Source organism: Pogona vitticeps, chromosome 4, assembly GCF_051106095.1.
Source record: "Pogona vitticeps strain Pit_001003342236 chromosome 4, PviZW2.1, whole genome shotgun sequence".
Classification (NCBI taxonomy): Eukaryota; Metazoa; Chordata; class Lepidosauria; order Squamata; family Agamidae; genus Pogona; species Pogona vitticeps.
The window spans coordinates 181,975,348-181,994,018 of NC_135786.1; the positions used below are offsets into that span (position 1 = coordinate 181,975,348).

General features: G+C 37.4%; 1 protein-coding gene across 2 annotated transcripts in view; it reads left to right on the top strand.

Moving 5' to 3' along the window:
- LAMA1 (laminin subunit alpha 1) overlaps positions 1-18,671 on the top strand; it is a 109,201-nt gene that overhangs the window by 13,366 nt on the left and 77,164 nt on the right. For both annotated transcript variants that reach the window (XM_072999588.2, XM_072999589.2), the window contains exons 2-8: positions 5,331-5,501; positions 6,058-6,170; positions 8,872-9,114; positions 12,355-12,534; positions 14,121-14,210; positions 15,720-15,837; positions 17,460-17,638. In XM_072999588.2, the coding sequence (XP_072855689.2) occupies positions 5,331-5,501; positions 6,058-6,170; positions 8,872-9,114; positions 12,355-12,534; positions 14,121-14,210; positions 15,720-15,837; positions 17,460-17,638 (1,094 nt within the window). The remainder of the gene's footprint in view (positions 1-5,330; positions 5,502-6,057; positions 6,171-8,871; positions 9,115-12,354; positions 12,535-14,120; positions 14,211-15,719; positions 15,838-17,459; positions 17,639-18,671) is intronic.

An 18,671-nucleotide genomic window follows, 5' to 3' on the forward strand; every position in this document is an offset into this window, starting at 1 on the left:
GTAAGTACAAAATGGGGGACACCATTAAACTTCACAAAACTAGTCCTTTGGTCTTTTATTAAGCTCTTTTCCTACAACTTCTGTTGCACAGAGAATCAAGTTACTTTTCAGACTAAGAGTGCAGAATGAGGGCGCAGTGAAGGAATTCATATGGCTATGTTAGTGCTCACTGGAAGGACAGGTCCTGAAGCTGAGGCTCCAGTACTTTGGCCATCTCATGAGAAGAGAAGACTCCTTGGAAAAAACCTTGATGTTAGGAAAGTGTGACGGCAAGAGGAGAAGGGGACGACCGAGGATAAGATGGCTGGACAGTGTCCGCGAAGCAACCAACATGAATTTGACACAACTCCGGGAGGCAGTGGAAGACAGGAGGGCCTGGCGTGCTCTGGTCCATGGGGTCACAAAGAGTCGGACACGACTAAACAACGACGATGTTAGATAAATAGAAACACAGAATTCTGTTCAGGGTTGATCCTGGAATAAATAGCATGTTGGACAAGAAGAACATTCAGAAAAGAGCTTGTGCTGTGCTTCTGATGGTAAGAATGAATTGCTGGATAGATCAGTATTTTAGGCATCTGGCTGCTGAGCCAAAAGTTGGGAGTTTGATTTCCCACTGTGCCTCTTTGACAGGGACTCAATGGCCTCAATGATCTACAGTATCTCTTTCAGCTTTGCAGTTCTAAGATGATGATGATGACCATTATAGCAGAGCTTCTTTATGCTTGCTGGGTCTTAATGTGTTCTCTGGTTGTGACCTACGGTTGGTTTTCTCTGTAATTCAGTAAAGTATTCCAAGTCCTCACATCAATCTTGTGCTCTTCCTTGTGGTAACTGCTACAGAAGATTACTGAGTGGCATTCATTAATACCTTCAGCACCACTATCCATTCCCCTTCCTCCTCTTTTATTCCCTTCTCCCATTTGGCACCTGATTGGCATATCCAGTTAGTATATCAACTGCTCTCGTGGTCTCAGTAGCAAGACCTGCTTGCTTACAGAGTTGTAGACTGACTCCTTATGGAATTATGGAAGATGTATATTTACATGTAGGTATTGTGTCCCTTCTGAGTCCAGGCTATAGTCATGTCTGGCAAACTCTAGCTAGCTGGTTATGCACTGTCAAGTCAGAACAGGGCTTATAGTAATTGTAAATGCAAAGTGGGTATTCAAACACTGATCCCCAATGTAAAAACAATGTTTACTAAGGATAAAATGAAAGTCCTTGTTGTTCGAGATGCTGGTATAGCAGGTGACTGATTGGAAATGTTGATGACTGTAGCTGAACAGAACTGTATACTTTCTCTGTGAGCAGCTTGAATAAATTGAACTACTTTTTCTGTTTTAAATTCAGTAAATTCAGCCACTCTGAATGATTGAAAGTAATCTTTTTGATGTAAGATTATTTACGAACAAAGTTCAGCTGTGAATGTTTTTTGTATCTCTCCTGGGTTTTTTTTTTTTTGTCTATATGTTCTATTCTTTGAAGGGCTTACTTTAATATCAATTTACATCATTTCAGGTTAGCATCTGCTTAACCTCACAAGCATAAACAGGTGACATGCAAATCAGCTGCACTGGGTTTGGTGGGTTTGCTTTCATGTACGGTATATTTAGAATGGATTGTTGTTAATGTTCTAGGTGTAACTTTTATTTAAGCTGCTTATTTCCTAGGACAGTTGTTGCTTTGTTTCATATATATATACAGTGGACTCTCTACTTAAGGAATTAATCCGTATTGGAATGGTGGCTGCAAGTCGAAAAGTCTGTAGGTCGAATCTCCATTGACCTACAATGCATTGAAAACCAATTAATCCCATAACTAGCGGTTTTTATTCTATTTTTGTTCCATTTTGGGTTTTTTCTGGTCTGTAAGTCGATTCTCCGGCTGCAAGTCGAATCTAAATTTTGCAGCCAGAGAAGTCTGTAACTCGAAAAGTCTGTAAGTCGAGCCGTCTGTAAGTCGAGGGTCCACTGTACAGTTTATAAAAATAAAACAAAGCTATATATATACTTATAAAATATCTTTAACACTCTTTCAGCAAACAATACTTAAAGCACAATTAGAGTACAGGAAATTGCCAGGGGGCAGAATTATAAAGTAAATTAATTCAATTGCAATTTCCTGAGCAGTATCTACAGTATGTTTCTCTTGCAGTAAAACTAGCAGAGAGTATAATGGTCCTTTCAAGGCAGACCTGTTTATTATTTCAGTTTCCCTTCTTCAGAATTTGTAATCCCAGGGTGTTTACATTTATTCACAAATCTAAATTGCTTAATTGGAAACATTCTTTCTTAAGGAATACAAAACACAGAGAATCTATAGCAAACCATATCTTGCTCTGAAGTCCAAGGAAAACAAGGAGGTTTTCTTCTGAAGTCTCAGCTGTATTCTTTGCCTGTGATGATCCTTTGCCTTTAATGAATTCATTGTGACACCCCCAGGCTTCCCTCAGCTGGTTTGCCGCTTTATGGCACTCCTGTTGATGGATCTGCTCCTGTTGCTACATTAAACAGCCACCCAGTGTGCTCCTTCACACCATTGTTGCTATCTGCTCAGAACACCTGGGCCCTTCTTTACCCTCCACTGCACTCTGAGGAAGTTTTAATCCGGTCTTTTTCTTAGGCCTCTTAAGATTTAGATCATGCTGCCACCACTAATTTTGAAACTGGAAGCCTTTTAAAAATTATAGTTGTCCATCTTTTTTCTCTGCTCTTGTTGAGCTATGACCAGAGAACTAGTGTGGGTGTTGTATGATAATTGCCACTAGGAGATGAAGAAATACTTGATTTACCAAAATTAAAAAAAATGTAACTGATAAAATAATAAGGGTTGGAATAATAACAGTAAAATCAAGTTATAATTGCTAGACACAGACTTTTAACGATCTAAGTCATTACCTCATTTCTCATAAGTTTATCAAATTCTAACCCTCTCTGTCTCATTACTCATCTCACTCTGTCACACTTTTATTAATCACAGCTCTTATCCATCACAACCTTTATCCTATCTCTGCCTCTTATCTTACCTGTCCCTAATCTAAGCCCCACCTCCTATGTATCTTGTATCCTCTATCTCTAAGCCTTTCTTGTCTGGTTGCCTAAACACGTTATAGAATCATAGACTCATGAAGTTGTAAGATACTTATAAAGTTATCAAGCAGCTCCTTGCTCAGTGCAGGAATACAAATAAAAGGATATCTGCCAGATGGTTGTCTAAGTTTCTCTTGAATGCTTCCAGTGTTGGAGAACTCACTACCTCTTGAGGTAATTGGTTCCATTGCCATACTGCTCTAACAGTTAGGAGGTTTTTCCTGATATTCAACCAAAATCTGGCTTCCTGTGACTTGAGCCCATTGTTGTGTGTCCTGCACTCAGGGATGATTGTTAACAGATCTTGCTTTTCCTCTGTTTGACATCCTTTCAAGTATTTGAAAAGTTCTATATCTTCCCTCAGTCTTCTTTCTCAAGGATAAACATGTCTAATTCTTCCAGTCTTTCCTCAGAAGTCTTGGTTTCCAGCCCTGACTGAGCACTGGGGTATCCCACTACCTTCTCCCAGTTTGAGAAGGAGCCATTAATCATCACCCTTTCAGTACAATTCTGCAGCCAATTGTGTATTCATCTGACAGTTGTTATATTGGATCTGCACCTGGTTAACATGCTAATCAGAACATAATGGATACTTTGTCAAAAGCTTTGCTGAAGATATACTATGTCTGCAGCATTCCCTTTGTCTATCAGGGAGGTTACCCAAATAAAAAATTAGATCAGTTAAGTCTGACAGGATTTGTTCTTGAAAAATCCATTTTGGCTTCTACTAATTACTACTTTGTTTTCTAGGTGTTTGCATGGTGACCATTTTATAATATGTTCCAGAGTTTTCCCTGGGATTAATGTCAGGGTGACTGGTCTCTAGTTTCCAGGTTCCTCTGTTTTGCCCTTTTTGAAGATAGGGACAACAGTGTCCCTTTTCCAGTCATCTGGCACCTCAGTCATTTCCCATGCCTTGAAGTAAATAATGGACAGTGGTTCTGAGATTTCTTCAGCCACTTCCTTCAGCAGACGCTTTCCTCCTTCCTGCTTGGTTGGGAGGGAGGCAGCCAAACAATATCAAGTTCTGTGGAGCCGTTCCCCCACCCCAAATTGTCATAATTGTTCTATATGTTCCTCACCTGTCACTGTACCTATTCATTCCCTTATACAACCAACTAGCCTACATGCACACCCAGTACCCCAAAATAACCAGGAAGAGACTGAAATAATCACATTTGTCCTCTGTCAGCAGGTTTTGTGTCCAGTTCAGTGTGCTTCCACATCTCTTAAAATGGTAAATATCCACACAGTAGATGTATAGGCACACTGTAGCAGGTATAAAGTGGGTATAGATACCCTTGTGTTAACTGTGCAAAATGTATGTGTGCAATGGGGCAGTAGTGTGCAACTTACTTTTATAAACTGAGAAACCTCCAGAAGAGGGTTTTGTTTTGTTGTGTTGTTCATCTAACAGTTCTTGAGCTCATCTGCCTAAACTAGAAATGCCAATATTTATTTCAAGAGACCAAAATATCAAGTCTCCTTAAATTCTGCTCTTTCATAGCTTTTGTTTTTGTTTGCACTCTAAATCCCAAAATTCTTCATTCTGGAGTTCCATTTGCCTGATGGATACCAACATTGTGCTCCGCTAGAGAAGGGCAGGACTGGAAGGCGTCACAGCACAGACCAGACTGAACTCAGGTCTTGTTTCCTGTTGGAAAGGGAAGCTGGTGGTTGCTGCACATTCTAACAGGAAGCTAGGTTGGAGCTTTGCCTATCCTAGGTCACGAAGCCTTCCAGCCCAACCATCCTCCAGTTGAGTTCAGTCTAGATGTTTGGCAGAATTCTGGGATTTAGAATCTAAATGAAAATAAATGCACATGATGCTTTTACTTCAACAGACTTATGTGGCTACCACTGGAATTTGGCATGTAATTCAAAGTTTGTAATGTTTGCCCATTTGTCTCTCAGTATACATTAACTTTGTAAGGATATTCTTAAGACAGGTTTTCCCCCCTATGGCACTCCAATTTCTGAAGCTCATATTCATGAACTGAGTAAATTTAGGGCATGTTGATACAAAATAACTTCCTTCAGTTGTAATCAAAATCGGAGGAAGGCTTGCAGAAATGTAGCAGAGATTGTATTTAAAAAGTGGAGAAAGCACAAAGTAATCTGAGTCTATTTGGAAGTGTCAGAATTATGGAAGACTAAAGAAATCTGAGCATAAAGTCCTGTGGGGTGACAGGCATAACATGTATCTATTAGATAACTTTCAATTGTAATCTCTTTCAGGTTTATTTCCTGCCATCCTAAATCTTGCTAGCAATGCTCATATCAGCACCAATGCTACTTGTGGAGAAAAGGGCCCTGAGATGTTTTGTAAACTCGTGGAACATGTTCCAGGCCGACCTCTACGCAATGCACAGTGCCGAATTTGTGACCATAATAGTGCAAACCCCAAAGGCAAGTTTATTGCATTATAGCTTTTTTCCAGATGTTAGAAAAGTTAGTTTTTGGGGCTATAACTTTCAGAATACCATAGCCAACATGAGGTGTTTCATGAGACACTGTCTATGGTATTGAAGGTGTCAGAATATATAACTGATAAGGCACATAACCAATTTGGTCCATTATGTCTGCAGCTTAGGATTTTGAAAGTCTCACTGTAATCACTGAAGTCTTTAAATTCTGGGTTTAATCTAGACTTAATTCTGTGTTGGAGCAGAAAATTATTAGGACCTGTGTTAGTAATGACTATGATTTCAATGAATCTGAATTAGTTTCAATTCAATCTGTTATTTTAAAATTCTGTTGATTTCATTGTATGTATGATTTTGTCTGGGTTGGTCCTTTCAACAGTTTTATTATTTCAGAATTTTCTAAATAAATTTTCAGTAGCATTTTAGTAGTCTTTCCTGACGTAGTACTTATGCAGTGTATATCTTAGCAAGAGATATACAGTTTGAATATAGCAAGAGGAAGCAGTGGGTAAATTTGATCTTCATTTTGCCTGTTTTAGAGCAACACCCTATCTCAAATGCAATAGATGGCACTAATAACTGGTGGCAAAGTCCTAGCATTCAGAATGGAAGAGAATACCATTGGATTACCATAACTCTGGATCTAAGACAGGTAAGTAAGAACATCTGCATGGCACTTGAGTGGATAGAGAGTTCATAGTATTTTTAGTTTTTTCTGCTTGCTGTAGAGTATGGTGGGGAGAAATAAAGAAAAGCATTTTGCAGAGACATGAGGGCTGTTTGTTTTAACAGCAAGAGGACTGGGTTTCTTTCTTACATTAGTACTCCTTAATGTAGAATAAGCTTAGCTAAAATCTTGGTATTTATGATTATATGTTTCTGAATATTCATTTGCTAAGACTGATGGATTCCCCGAAGGACATCAACAAAATTACAGAGTGCAATTTCAGCTGTCTTTATATAGTCTTTCTATAAACATGTGTATATACCACAGTAGTAGCCTAAACTGTTAAACAGGTTAATGGAGTTAATTTTAATGCATTATTTTAATAACAGCTAAAAGAATTGAACACATTGATATGGGTGCAAATCTTTGTAAGATATTGTAAAGTACTATATTGTTTTCATTGACTAGGACAGTGGTTTCCAACCTTGGGTAACCCAAATGTTGTTGAACTGCAACTGCCAGAAGCCTTCACCACCAGCTTTGCTGGCCAGGGTTTCTGGGAGTTACAGTCCAAGAACATCTGGGTTATCAAAAGTTGGGAACTGCTGCACTAGAAGATGGGAGACCTGAATTTGAACCCCTGATTGGCCATAAAAGTGCACTGAGAGTCAGAGATTGGGAGTTTGATTCACCTTGTGGCTTGCAGCAGAAGAGGCAGTCTGTGTGATCATGGGCGAGCTACACAATGCCAGAAGAAGGTAATAATAACTTCTGGCTACTCTTTATCTAAACAACTCTGAAAAATTCTAGAGGTTTTTCATAAGGCTGCATATAATTATTAATTATGTTATAACTGATTCTTCTTCCTTACATTTTGTAGATTTCACTAGCAGTGAATGACGCAATTTAATTGTGTTTTCAATTCCATTTACTATCTGATAACTGAACACTTTTTATAGTGATGGAAGTGGCTTTGCTTTCAAACTGTAATGTTCGGTTTCTGGTGAATATTGCAGTTTGTGTGGTTTCATGACAGTTATTGCCTGAAGATATATTTTCCCATATAGCATTTTTGTTACTGTTTCACCTTTTTAGTAGTGTCAAATAACATGTAAGAGAAAGGATAACCCAGTGATGGGAAGGAGACCTAGAGGATACCATGAGCAGATTATAGGATCTATAAGGTTTGGTTGTTTACAGTTGTTCTCTATGTGTGACGAATAAATAGTACAAGAGCAGAAATAAGTGTCTTCTGCTGTACAGCTCTTGATACTATTCAAAGCAAAAATGAACATGACATCAATCACCTTCTATGACAACTTGCTGCTGGTTTGTGTGCAGACAGCCTTATCGCTAGTAGTAGGTGTGTTTGGTGCAACTGCAGGTTTAGATTCTGGTTGAAGAGTAGGAAATAAAGAAAGATTAATGTGTTCTTAAAAGCACCTCAGATTCTGGTGCTTATTGAGTTATTGTTAAACAACATGTGCATGCACACAAAATTAAATCATGTCATTGTTACTCGTTCACACCTCAGATTCTCTGTGTTTGGGTATATATGCCTTTCCTTCCAATTTGTTTAATTTCCATCTACTGTCTCCCTTTCTTCCTAGTACTTCTTGCTCAATGGTTTAAATCTACCAGAAAGAGACACAGTAGATGACAGCTAGTCTTTCCTCAAATTTACTGTTGTTTGTTTATCTGCTATTTCCTGCTTTTCACTCATGACAGAAAGCAGGATGGCATGCATGAAGATTGTTTGATGATTTCATATTCATAATTTGTAATCCATGTTAAAAATATTCTAATTATGGTAAAGTTCACAATTTGTATATGAGTTCTAGGTACTCTAAGAGGAACTGTATCTGTCTTAAATGCACATAAATCAGGATTGGTTATGGCTAGAAATTACTTCTAGTGCTTACAGAATACTTGCATAGATCTTACTTGGGTTCTTGTTTTGGTGGTTAAAACCTAGCTGGGAGAACAGATTTTTCTAGTAATTATGTTGACCTTCTATAGTTCTCAGGAATTTTCAATGATTTCAGTGATGCAGCTAAGTGTTTCTTGCCCTCGGTATATACCTTGATCTAAATCATTGCAAATTAAAATGTTTATCCTGTAATGTCAGAGTTTTCTTTCTGTACATTCAATCTGATGGAGTTTCCAAAGTCTATGAAAGGAGTGGTGCTTTCTTCAGGAAATATGATCAAGAAGCTTCACAAAAAGCTTTGAAAAATTATTTTGTCTGACTACAACTCCTGCAATCTGTCATGCTGTCCAGAGAATTCTGGAAGTTATATTCCACAAAAGTAACTTTTCTAAGCTCTGGTTTTGCATGGAGATGATGTTGTAATAAAATTCTGACTTTTAGTTGCACATCTAATTCTTAAACATTAGTTGTTTTAGTGGAACAATTGACCTTTAAGTCTGAAGCTTACAAGGGTCTGAACTTTTTAAATTACAAGTGAAAAACAAAGACAAAATGAAGCTGGTGTAGCATTAAAAACAAAAACCCAGTAGGCTGTGGAAACGACCTAAAAGGATTTGCATCCTAACTGAGAGTCTTAAAAACCGTGAGAAATAATGTTGGATGTTCCTAAGTAATTAAATGTCTCAGAAGAAACATGTTAAAAACATACTTTATGGGTAGGATCAATTGTAGCTTTTTTTCTGCATTACATTTTAGGTCTTTCAAGTTGCCTATGTCATTGTCAAAGCGGCTAATGCTCCCCGACCTGGAAACTGGATTTTGGAACATTCTGTGGATGGCACCCAATTCAGGCCTTGGCAGTACTATGCAATTAGTGACACAGAATGTCTAACGAGATACAATGTCACACCGAGGCTTGGGCCTCCTACCTATAAGAGAGATGATGAAGTCATCTGCACTTCCTATTATTCAAGGCTAGTTCCACTGGAACATGGAGAGGTGGGCTATCTTTTTCTTCCTGTATCTGTTATCTGTAGGTATAGAAGTGGTAGAAAGATTGTGGAGCTGAGGAAGTTTGATTAAAAACTAGCTGGCTCTGCTTAGGTTTTATCCAGAATTAGAAGCAGTTATGCCTGTTTTTATTCCTGAAGATTCAAATCTTCCCATTTATTCATTGCTTTTTCAGAAGCTGGAGGAGAGGATATTTAAATCTGAAGCTGACTTTTGATCTTATTCTAGTCAGAATCTGAGAATTTGAAGTGGCATCTAAACAGGTTCAAGAGAGTGCTTGTTTTTATATTTATACATAATGTACCTTTTTAACTGGTCATTGATCACTTACTAAAAGTAACAGATTATTTAATTAGATGTTGGTTGTGATGTTTTGAAAAAAAAATAGCTTTTCTTAAGGGCCACTTTGCACTACAACAAAAAACTGAAAGCACTAGAATAAAACAAAAAGACCCAAATGGCTCTTTTCAGCTTGAGCTCTAAAACAGACTTTGGCATTGTTTCATGGATGGAGCATAATTAAAAGAGTTATGCATTGGCAGGTCTACAGTCTATTGTCCTCTCCTTTAAACAGCTCTATTCATAATAGTTCTATATTATAGATCACAGAGGCAGCCCAGTATTATGAGGAAATGACACATTGAAAGCCTCAGCCAGTTTACTGTGAATGTCCCTCTTTATCTGCTAGCAACTAGAATTCTTGACCTTGTAAAAATAGCTTCTAGGAGGGGGCTCCCTGGTTCTTCTTTAGAATGAAAGATATCTACATCCTAAAATGTTACCAACAATAGATTTGTATATGTTAAATTAAGTAGGATTGGTTTACACATAGCAGCACATATAGCTGTAATTTAAAATTGAGTGTATTCTTTTGGCATGGTAAGTATAGCATGGAATAAACATGGGTGATATAAGCCCTGATCGTTTAATGACATTATATATGTCATCTTGGCTGGAGGGTATCAAATCTATTACTTCAAGGCTATGACCAGAACATTTTAAATGTTTAAAATACAATCTTAGGTAAATGTACTTGGGAACAAGTTGCTTTGGCTAAATTCTTGTTGAAATCTGGCAAGGCATATTGCTCTGCTGCTGGAATTACCTGTGACATCTGGCTTGCTGTTGCACAAATGGAGATCACCTTGTTTCTTCATGGAGGTACAGTGGGGTCTTGACTTGAGAACTTAATCCGTATTGGAAGGCGGTTCTCAAGTCAAAATGTTCTTAAGTCAAATCTGCATTTCCCATAGGAATGCATTGAAAACCATTTGATCCATATCTGCTCTTTTCCGTCCATAGAAACTAATGGGAAGCTGCTATTCCGCCTTCGACCACTAGAGGGGGATATTTTGTTTTTGTTTTTTCTTAGGTCAAGAAAGGTTCAGGGAAGGCAGGGAAAATACAGTCCAGGCAGTCCAGTACCAGGCAGTCCGAAGACTGTCTCCCAATCCACTCTCTAAACACTGGGAGGAGTGAGGAAGCAGACAGGCACCCTTTTCACTGGCCAACAGTTAACTGAAAGTTCAAATTTTGCACTTTCCCTGCCTCCCACGTGGTTTTTTTTCCAGTTCTTAACTCAAATCTAAGTACTTAAGTCAAGTCAATATTTTCCTATGAGAGCGGTTCTTAAGTCAAAATGTTCTTAACTCAAGCCGTTCTTAAGTCAAGACCCCACTGTACTGGATACCTCCTAGAAGGATATGTTGTAATATGTTGTACTGTCTATGCAATGGGCTGATGAACATAGAGTAAGCCTGTTCAGGAATTCTGATTGTTTTCAAAGAGGATAGAAAAGCATGCTGTGGCGTTCCCCTTTGTGGCAGCTGCGTGTTTGGCCCTCACATTTTCTTCTCACTGCCACCAGTGGATTACCTCAATGTACAATATAAATGGCATTTGTCAGGACACTTATCTTCTGAATTCAAACAGAACCTATTTATTGAAGTGAATCAGATTTAATAATAACAACAGAAGTTCTTCAGATAATCATTGTACACAAGCAAATCGTTAACAGTACTCTCAGTACATACTTTTCTCTTACAATATCATTGCCACCTCCTCTACCTAATTTCTTAACCAGTCTTATCACTCTGTGTCTGTTACTTCTATCTCTCTGACTAACCAAACTCTCACTCTGACCCTGACTCTGGCTCCACCTTTTAACATCTCTTTTCGGCTCTGCCTCTCAAACACATTAGCATAGAACCTGAATAATACATGACTTATTTTGCATAACAAGGGGTGAACGCTACACATGCCTTTACGTTTTTCTGGCACAACTTGTGCCACATATTGTTATAGTTAATGAGGCATAGAAAGCAATTGTTGGATGGACACCTTAGCTAATGCAAGTGTTCTTGTTGAAACCAACTCCTTAAACACACTTAAGTCGTGCATATGAAATTACAGTGTAACTTTTGCCAGAGCATATAGTTTTATATTTTTGACATATTAGAAATTTAGTTTTATATTTTTGACATATTAAAAATTGCCTTTCTGAGAGAGTAGATTGTCTTAGTATAGAATAATCTCAAGAATATATTTTCTTTTCCAAAAATAAAACAAAGCAAAATAAAATGGAAACAAGTTTGTTTTGAAGTTCGTGCTGTGATCCAAACATCTGAGTGTCTAATGAGCAAGAGCTGTTCTGATTTCTTGTATGCCTAAGAACTCATTGAAGACAATTGGGGCGGCTGTGTGTTGGGTGAAGCACTGTGTGCACCTTTCTGGGTTTCTTTCTTTTTGGGTTTCCTCTTTTGAATTTTAGCAAACCTTTAATGCTTTGACTCTCCTGTTACGTGTTCAGTTAAAATTGACATGGTAGGGTTAGTGTAAGTTCATAAACTTCTGAAGCAAGCAAAGCATTCTCTTGCCTTTAATTCTGCATCAGTGTGACAATTTTCTAGATACAGGCCTGGTATCTGTTCCAGATATTCTTGTAGAAGCACCTTAAAAATTCACCTTCAGATTTTCCTCTGTGAGCTGGGAAGTGGCATCTAGGAAAATGTGCACTGGAAAGTAGTTAGCTTAGTATGCTTAGTAAGGACAATGATGGTGTGGAGGAACAGACCAGTCTTTTCAGTTGGGGAACTATTTTGCAAAGATACCAATGTTTCATTTTAGTCTGGCATGGTAGCCAACTCTGAACTTTTTCCATTAGAACCTCTTACATTTTGACATAACTTTGAGCGCTAGGCTTCTAATGAATTTAGTCTCTCTCATTAGATCCACACATCATTGATCAATGGTAGACCTAGTGCAGATGACCCTTCACCAACATTATTGGAGTTCACTTCTGCACGATACATCCGTCTTCGGTTGCAGCGAATCAGGACTCTTAATGCTGATCTCATGACCCTTAGCCATCATGATCCAAAAGATGTTGATCCTATTGTTACGAGAAGGGTAAGTGGATTGTGGTTTTATCCTACTATCTGTATGGACTGTGAGTTACCAATGACATCATGAAGGTTTAAACTTACTCTGTTTTAAGACAAGGAGACCCAAGTCGCCCCGAGTAGACATGGTCTAGAGGGGCGGGGTAAAAATCAAATCAAATCAAATAAATAAATAAATAAATAAATAAATAAATAAATAAATAAATAAATAAATAAATAAATAAATAAATAAATAAAGTTACATACCAGTTTTTCTGACATAAAGCATATTAACAGCAAATAAACCTGGCAAATTCATTTTTAATAGGTGTATGCTCTTATATCCTGATCTAATCGGGGAAAGGTGGGAATAAATCTCCTTATGTGTTAAAAGTATGCAGGAGGTATGTGTGGGAGCCCCACCTGCTACTCACACATTTGGCAACTATAAGATGAGGCCCAACATACAGAGCAATGTAAGCATATACAACTTGCAGGAGGGAATTATGGGCCAATCTGGTACTGGTTTATTGAGCTAATTAGCTGACAAACTAGAGTTCTTTTCTCTCTCTCTTTCTCTTGAAGATAATAGGGTTTTAACCAGGATCTCCATGGTCAAGTTGGGGTGTGGGCAAGGAAGGGATGAATGAGGAGAGTACTGCCTTGATGCCCTTTCCCTGTTTCTTAAAATCATGGCTTGAGAAGCAGAGAATCGTCCAAACTGTTCCAAAATGTAGAATATTTTTTAATATGTAGATATGATATTTTTCTTTATGCTAGATATTCCATTATACATATTGGATAGTGTTTCATTGTGGATTTTATATAACAATAAAAATATTATTGATTCCTGAAAACTGTGATTAGTTAAAAACTATAATCAAAGTAGCATGTACAAATTCAAGTTAACTTGACAGATGACACAAATATTTTTTTAAAAGCATGGCTTGCATCATTCTTGAGCAAACAAAAGCATGTTAGGGCAAAGTGCACAAGCAATTATTTCTAATTATTATGTTGCCTTGGCTTAGCTCTTCTGACAATAGTTAAAATTGATGTTATCTCTGCTCAGAAAAAGCTATTGGACAAAATTGATTTTGTAATCTTCTTTGTCAGTTACATTGTATACCTACAGTCAAAATTATGTTTGAATTAAATTTATAAATTATGCTTCAGGCTGCTCATGATTTGTACCCATGCAAACTGTTTTTTTTTTAAATCTTCTAGTGGTTTATTGAATCCATTATGAGAATTTTAAAACTGACAGAGAGAGTAAATCTGGTGCCTGATTCAGGGCAGTAAATGAACTCATGCTGTTTTGATATATATATATCTGTGTATGAGAGAGATAATATTATTTACTTATTTGTTTTATTTTTATTTCCTGTGCGGGAGCCCAATACCATGCGTAGATTTGTTAATGTTTGTGAAAAGCTATTCATGTAAGTTTGCAGAAACACTACTCTTTACAGTACTGACTTCTCTGACAGTTGTAGAAACTTAATCCTTGTTTACGCTTGATAAATATTTGTGTTAATTTTTTTAAAAGGAACATTGCCGTTGTATGTTGGTAATATTAAATGACAATTAACTTATGATCTTTGCTTTATTTAGTATTACTATTCAATAAAAGACATTTCAATTGGAGGTATGTGCATTTGCTATGGCCATGCTCGAAGTTGTCCTTTGGATAAAGAAACCAAGGTATGTTTTTTTTTTTTTAAAATCATTTCTCACTGCATATTTGCCTTTTAAAAAGTTACTCAAATTCTTCTCGTTCTATCCAGCACCATTTCCTGAATGCTGGAGGCAAAAAAGGTCCTTGATCATTATATGCAAGAGTCACAAACTAGGGTCTGTGGGTAATTTTGGACTACAACTCACAGATTTCTTGAGTTGGCCTGCATGGCCTGTTGTTGGAAATTCTGGAGGATGCATTCTGATACCATCTGGTGACCAGTGTTTGGGAAGCATTGGTTGCTCACTAATTAAGAAAGTGATAAAATGCTTATAGACTCACTTCTAGTCCTTTTAGCTGTACTGAAAATATACTTATTAGCATAGGGTAACTACACAGCTTCTCAATACTTGAGAGCTCAATTTAGGCTTATAAGATTTGGACAAGACTTCCAGTAGATCCTTTGAGGATTGAAAAGGAATTAAGAAAAGCTGCAATTCTGAGATGTGCATCTCATTCAAATAAACATTTTACCCTTGCTGTCTTGGAAGATTTTATTGCTCACTGTTTCATATATGTGTCATCATATATATGATGGCAAATGCAACAAAAGAGAAGAATGCCTGTGTGAAGTTTCAGGGAATCAGATTTTATGCATGTTTGCATTAGATCACAAGGATGGACAATTTTACAGTGTTTAAAGAATCTTTGTACTTGTTTTGTCTGAACATCTGTGTTTTTTAATGTGTGAACATTTCCATACTTCTAGTGTGTATGTGTAGATGTTCACATATTAAAAAACACAGATGTTCAGACAAAACAAGTACAAAGATTCTTTAAACACTGTAAAATTGTCCATCCCTGTGATCTAATGTAAACATGCATAAAATCTGATTCCCTGAAACTTCATAGAGGTGTTCTTCTCTTTTGTTGCATTTGCCGTCATTGCTGTTTGAAATGTGCTATAATTTACTCATTTTCTCTTCAGCCCTTTGTTCACCAAATATACATACTTGAAGAAAAGTTGTTGGTTTCCGGGGCGGGGGGGGATGAATTTGTACTTCAGAGTTTGTATATTATTTACACAAAGGGACCTGCCTGTCAACTCCAAGCACGTTTGGGTAAGGCTACTATATCCCATATACAACTTAGAGTAGCCTTGCCTAAATAGATTTTGAATTCTTTGTGGAAGATGGTTAACCAGGTCTTTTGGTGAATGGGTATTCAAGTGCCATTGGGCAGATGCTCTACATATACATATGAAATAGATGAAAGATGACATTAACTAGAATGGGAGTAGTACAAGTCCACATGAACTGCATAGAAGCTTGTAGTATATAATGAAGTGTGTACAGCTTAATTAAGTGTATGATTTTACATGGGAAAGCCAAATCACCTATACAAATTTGTTACTTATGCACGTATCAATCCAGGCTGAAAATGTAAAAAGATACTTTAAAGTATTTTAACATATCTGCTAAAGTGATAATTTTAAGGAATTAGATAATGCAGCCATGTTATCTCTTTTCATTTAGAAACTACAATGCCAGTGTGAACACAATACATGTGGTGAGAGTTGTAATGAATGTTGCCCTGGCTACCATCAGGCACCATGGAGACCAGGAACCATTTCTTCTGGCAACAAATGTGAGAGTACGTAGTGCTAAAATGACAGCTCTATGTATGTCTGGCTTTATGGTGATTAGGTGTGTAATCTAGCCAGTAGTGAAGCCAGAAGAGTGGGTGAAACTTTTTGTTGATGTTGTTTAAATGGTGAATTGATTTTTCTTGTAGTAATAGTATTGTGGTTCATTACTACTTTGAGTCATAAATCATCAGTCTTTCACCTTGTCATTTCTATAGTGATTTTTTTTAAAAAAAATACGATGTCAACAGTTGTCACTGTTGTTCAGTGATCTTGCTGCTCTCAGACTAAGCTGGTGAAAACCCATAAAGTGGCTTGTATGTGTGAATGCATTGTTCTTTTTCATATTTGTTGTCACAGACGATAATACATTTATAGAGCTGGGAAGGATTTCAAAATTCATCTAGTCATATTGCCTGTCAGTATAAGAGATCCATTGTTATAGCATCCAGATTGACTGCCATTCAGCCTCTGCTTAAAAACCTGTAATGGAGAGTCTGCCCTGTTCTGTGGCAGGGTCTGTTCCACAGTTGGACAGCTTGTTCATTTTTTCCTCATGTTTAGACTAAATCACCTTTCTTTTAACTTGAACCAGTGATCTCACCTTTGCCTTCATTCTGGGGCAAGAGATTGGTAATTATTCAATAATAATTAATTCATAAACTCATAGACATTGACATTTTTTGACAATGATGTTAATGTGCATTATTTTAATTGTTAAATGCTATCAATATTTTCGAGCAGTTATTAATTTTCCTGCTAACTTTATTTAATTATGGCTATTTTTTCATAGTTTTAAATGATGATTAAACTTTTCCCAGGATGGTAACCATATTAGTCTGTTGCACAAATCCAACGCAGGATAGAATCCTGTTAATCACCAGCAGACCATAACCCTCCACTGACATTAAATCCTCCTGATCCTTGTTGGGCAGGAAGAGATTGTGAAGCTTATGCCAAATAACGTACGGTATTGGCCTTTGGGGTCCTACAAGACTATTGTTTTTGCTAAAAACAAAACAGATTTAAATGTATAATCATTAATTCTATTACATTTTCTTACTATTTGAAATTAATTTCCTTAAATGTTAGCACCAGTATTAACTTTCCAAGCTGCGGTCTGGAGCAAAAGGAAACATATCTGCTTCAACATGTATATCTATCCTTCATGAGGTTGCCATCACATTGCCTCATCTATCAGTCAGCCTACCCATCTCTTCTAACCTTCCGTCATAGAATTTGGCCTTTGGGTCTATCACTAACTTTCTTCCCCTTTTCTAGACACATTCCAGAATGGGACAGAGCATGTTATTATTAATAATTTATTATTAACTTTGAACTGTGCTAGTTAGCGGTAGTAAATCCTTGCCTTCATGTTTATTCTAATTTATTTATTATAAAACATTGACTGTATGGGAAAAATATCCTGTATTAATAATACAGAATTACAATACATTACAGAATATAGTTAGAAAAGACTATTCTGGTATATACTAGATTCACAGGAAGAAGCCATTTAAGTGTATTTATACAGGATGCTTTCAGCATTGTCGATTTTGCTGTAATTATTTTTAAACTGTATTTTATGAAATAGAAATGAAAGTGAATTTCTTTATTACATTTTTTTTAGGATGTAATTGTCATAACAAAGCTGGAGACTGTTACTATGATCAGAGTGTGGCAGATGAAAAAAAGAGTATAAACATTTATGGCCAATTCAAAGGAGGTGGAGTGTGTATAAACTGTACCCAACACACCACTGGAATAAACTGTGAGAGATGTAGCGATGGATACTATAGGCCACATAAAGTAAGAGAGCTTAATGGAATCGTGTTTCATTGCTTTGAATTGTGTTAAGAGCTGCCATATTTCTTTCAACCCACTGTTGATTTTACAACTGCAATGTAATTAAAAAGTCATAGCGAAAGGAAGGCTATCAGCAGAAAATATGTCAGCATAAACTGAGTTATTTCTAGAAATGAGCTACTAGTTTTGTCTCCGGTCAATATTATATATATATATAGATGGGGGGGGGGGAAACCAAACACCTATGTATTGCTGCAGCTGTTGACCATATTACATAAACTTAAAATTTGTCAAGGGACCAGCTTAAAGTGGTGAGTGGCTGGCTTCCCTGAAATTTTTCCTTTACACCTCAGATCAATGTGAATGAATTTCTGGCCAAGTATTCATCCCCTGACTTGTGGAAGAGCAGTTCCCTCTATGGCTGCAGTTCTTCCTTCAGTTTCCAAGTTTATTGTTCCCTACTAGTCAGTCCATGTTGGTGTGATCTTACAGGCTCTGAGTGCCTTTCCGGGCCTGTCCAGACTGGCCATTTTGGGGGCAGGGTAAATTGGATTACAAAGGGGCTGTTGAGGTGGGGGAGAGAAATTATGAGCCATTCGATGTGCTCCTCCTGTCCCCACAGGATATGACCCCTTGTAGCATGATGAGCAGGCAATTATGCTCTTTCCCTGATCCTCTGTGGAGGGTCAGGGAAAGAGGGTTTTCTTCTCCCATGCTGCAGAGCCATAAAAAGCAAGATTTACCTGGTTTACTCATGAGCAAGTTTACACAGCTTACTCACGAATAAGGAGGTAGCAGCAACAGCAGCCAAGGACAGTTGCAGCATGAGAGGAACACATTGGGGTGAAGGTGGGGAAGATAGAAGGGAGGTAACTCCCTACCCTTCCTTGCCTTTCTCTACACCTGGAGCTGCACTTTCTTGTGGGGGCAGAGCCCATGGAGTCAAAATAGCCCACTTCCCTGCCTTTTCTCTAACATCTCATTCAGGAGGCTGGGGTAACTATGGTTTTGGAATTTCACTGCATCAGTTAGGGAA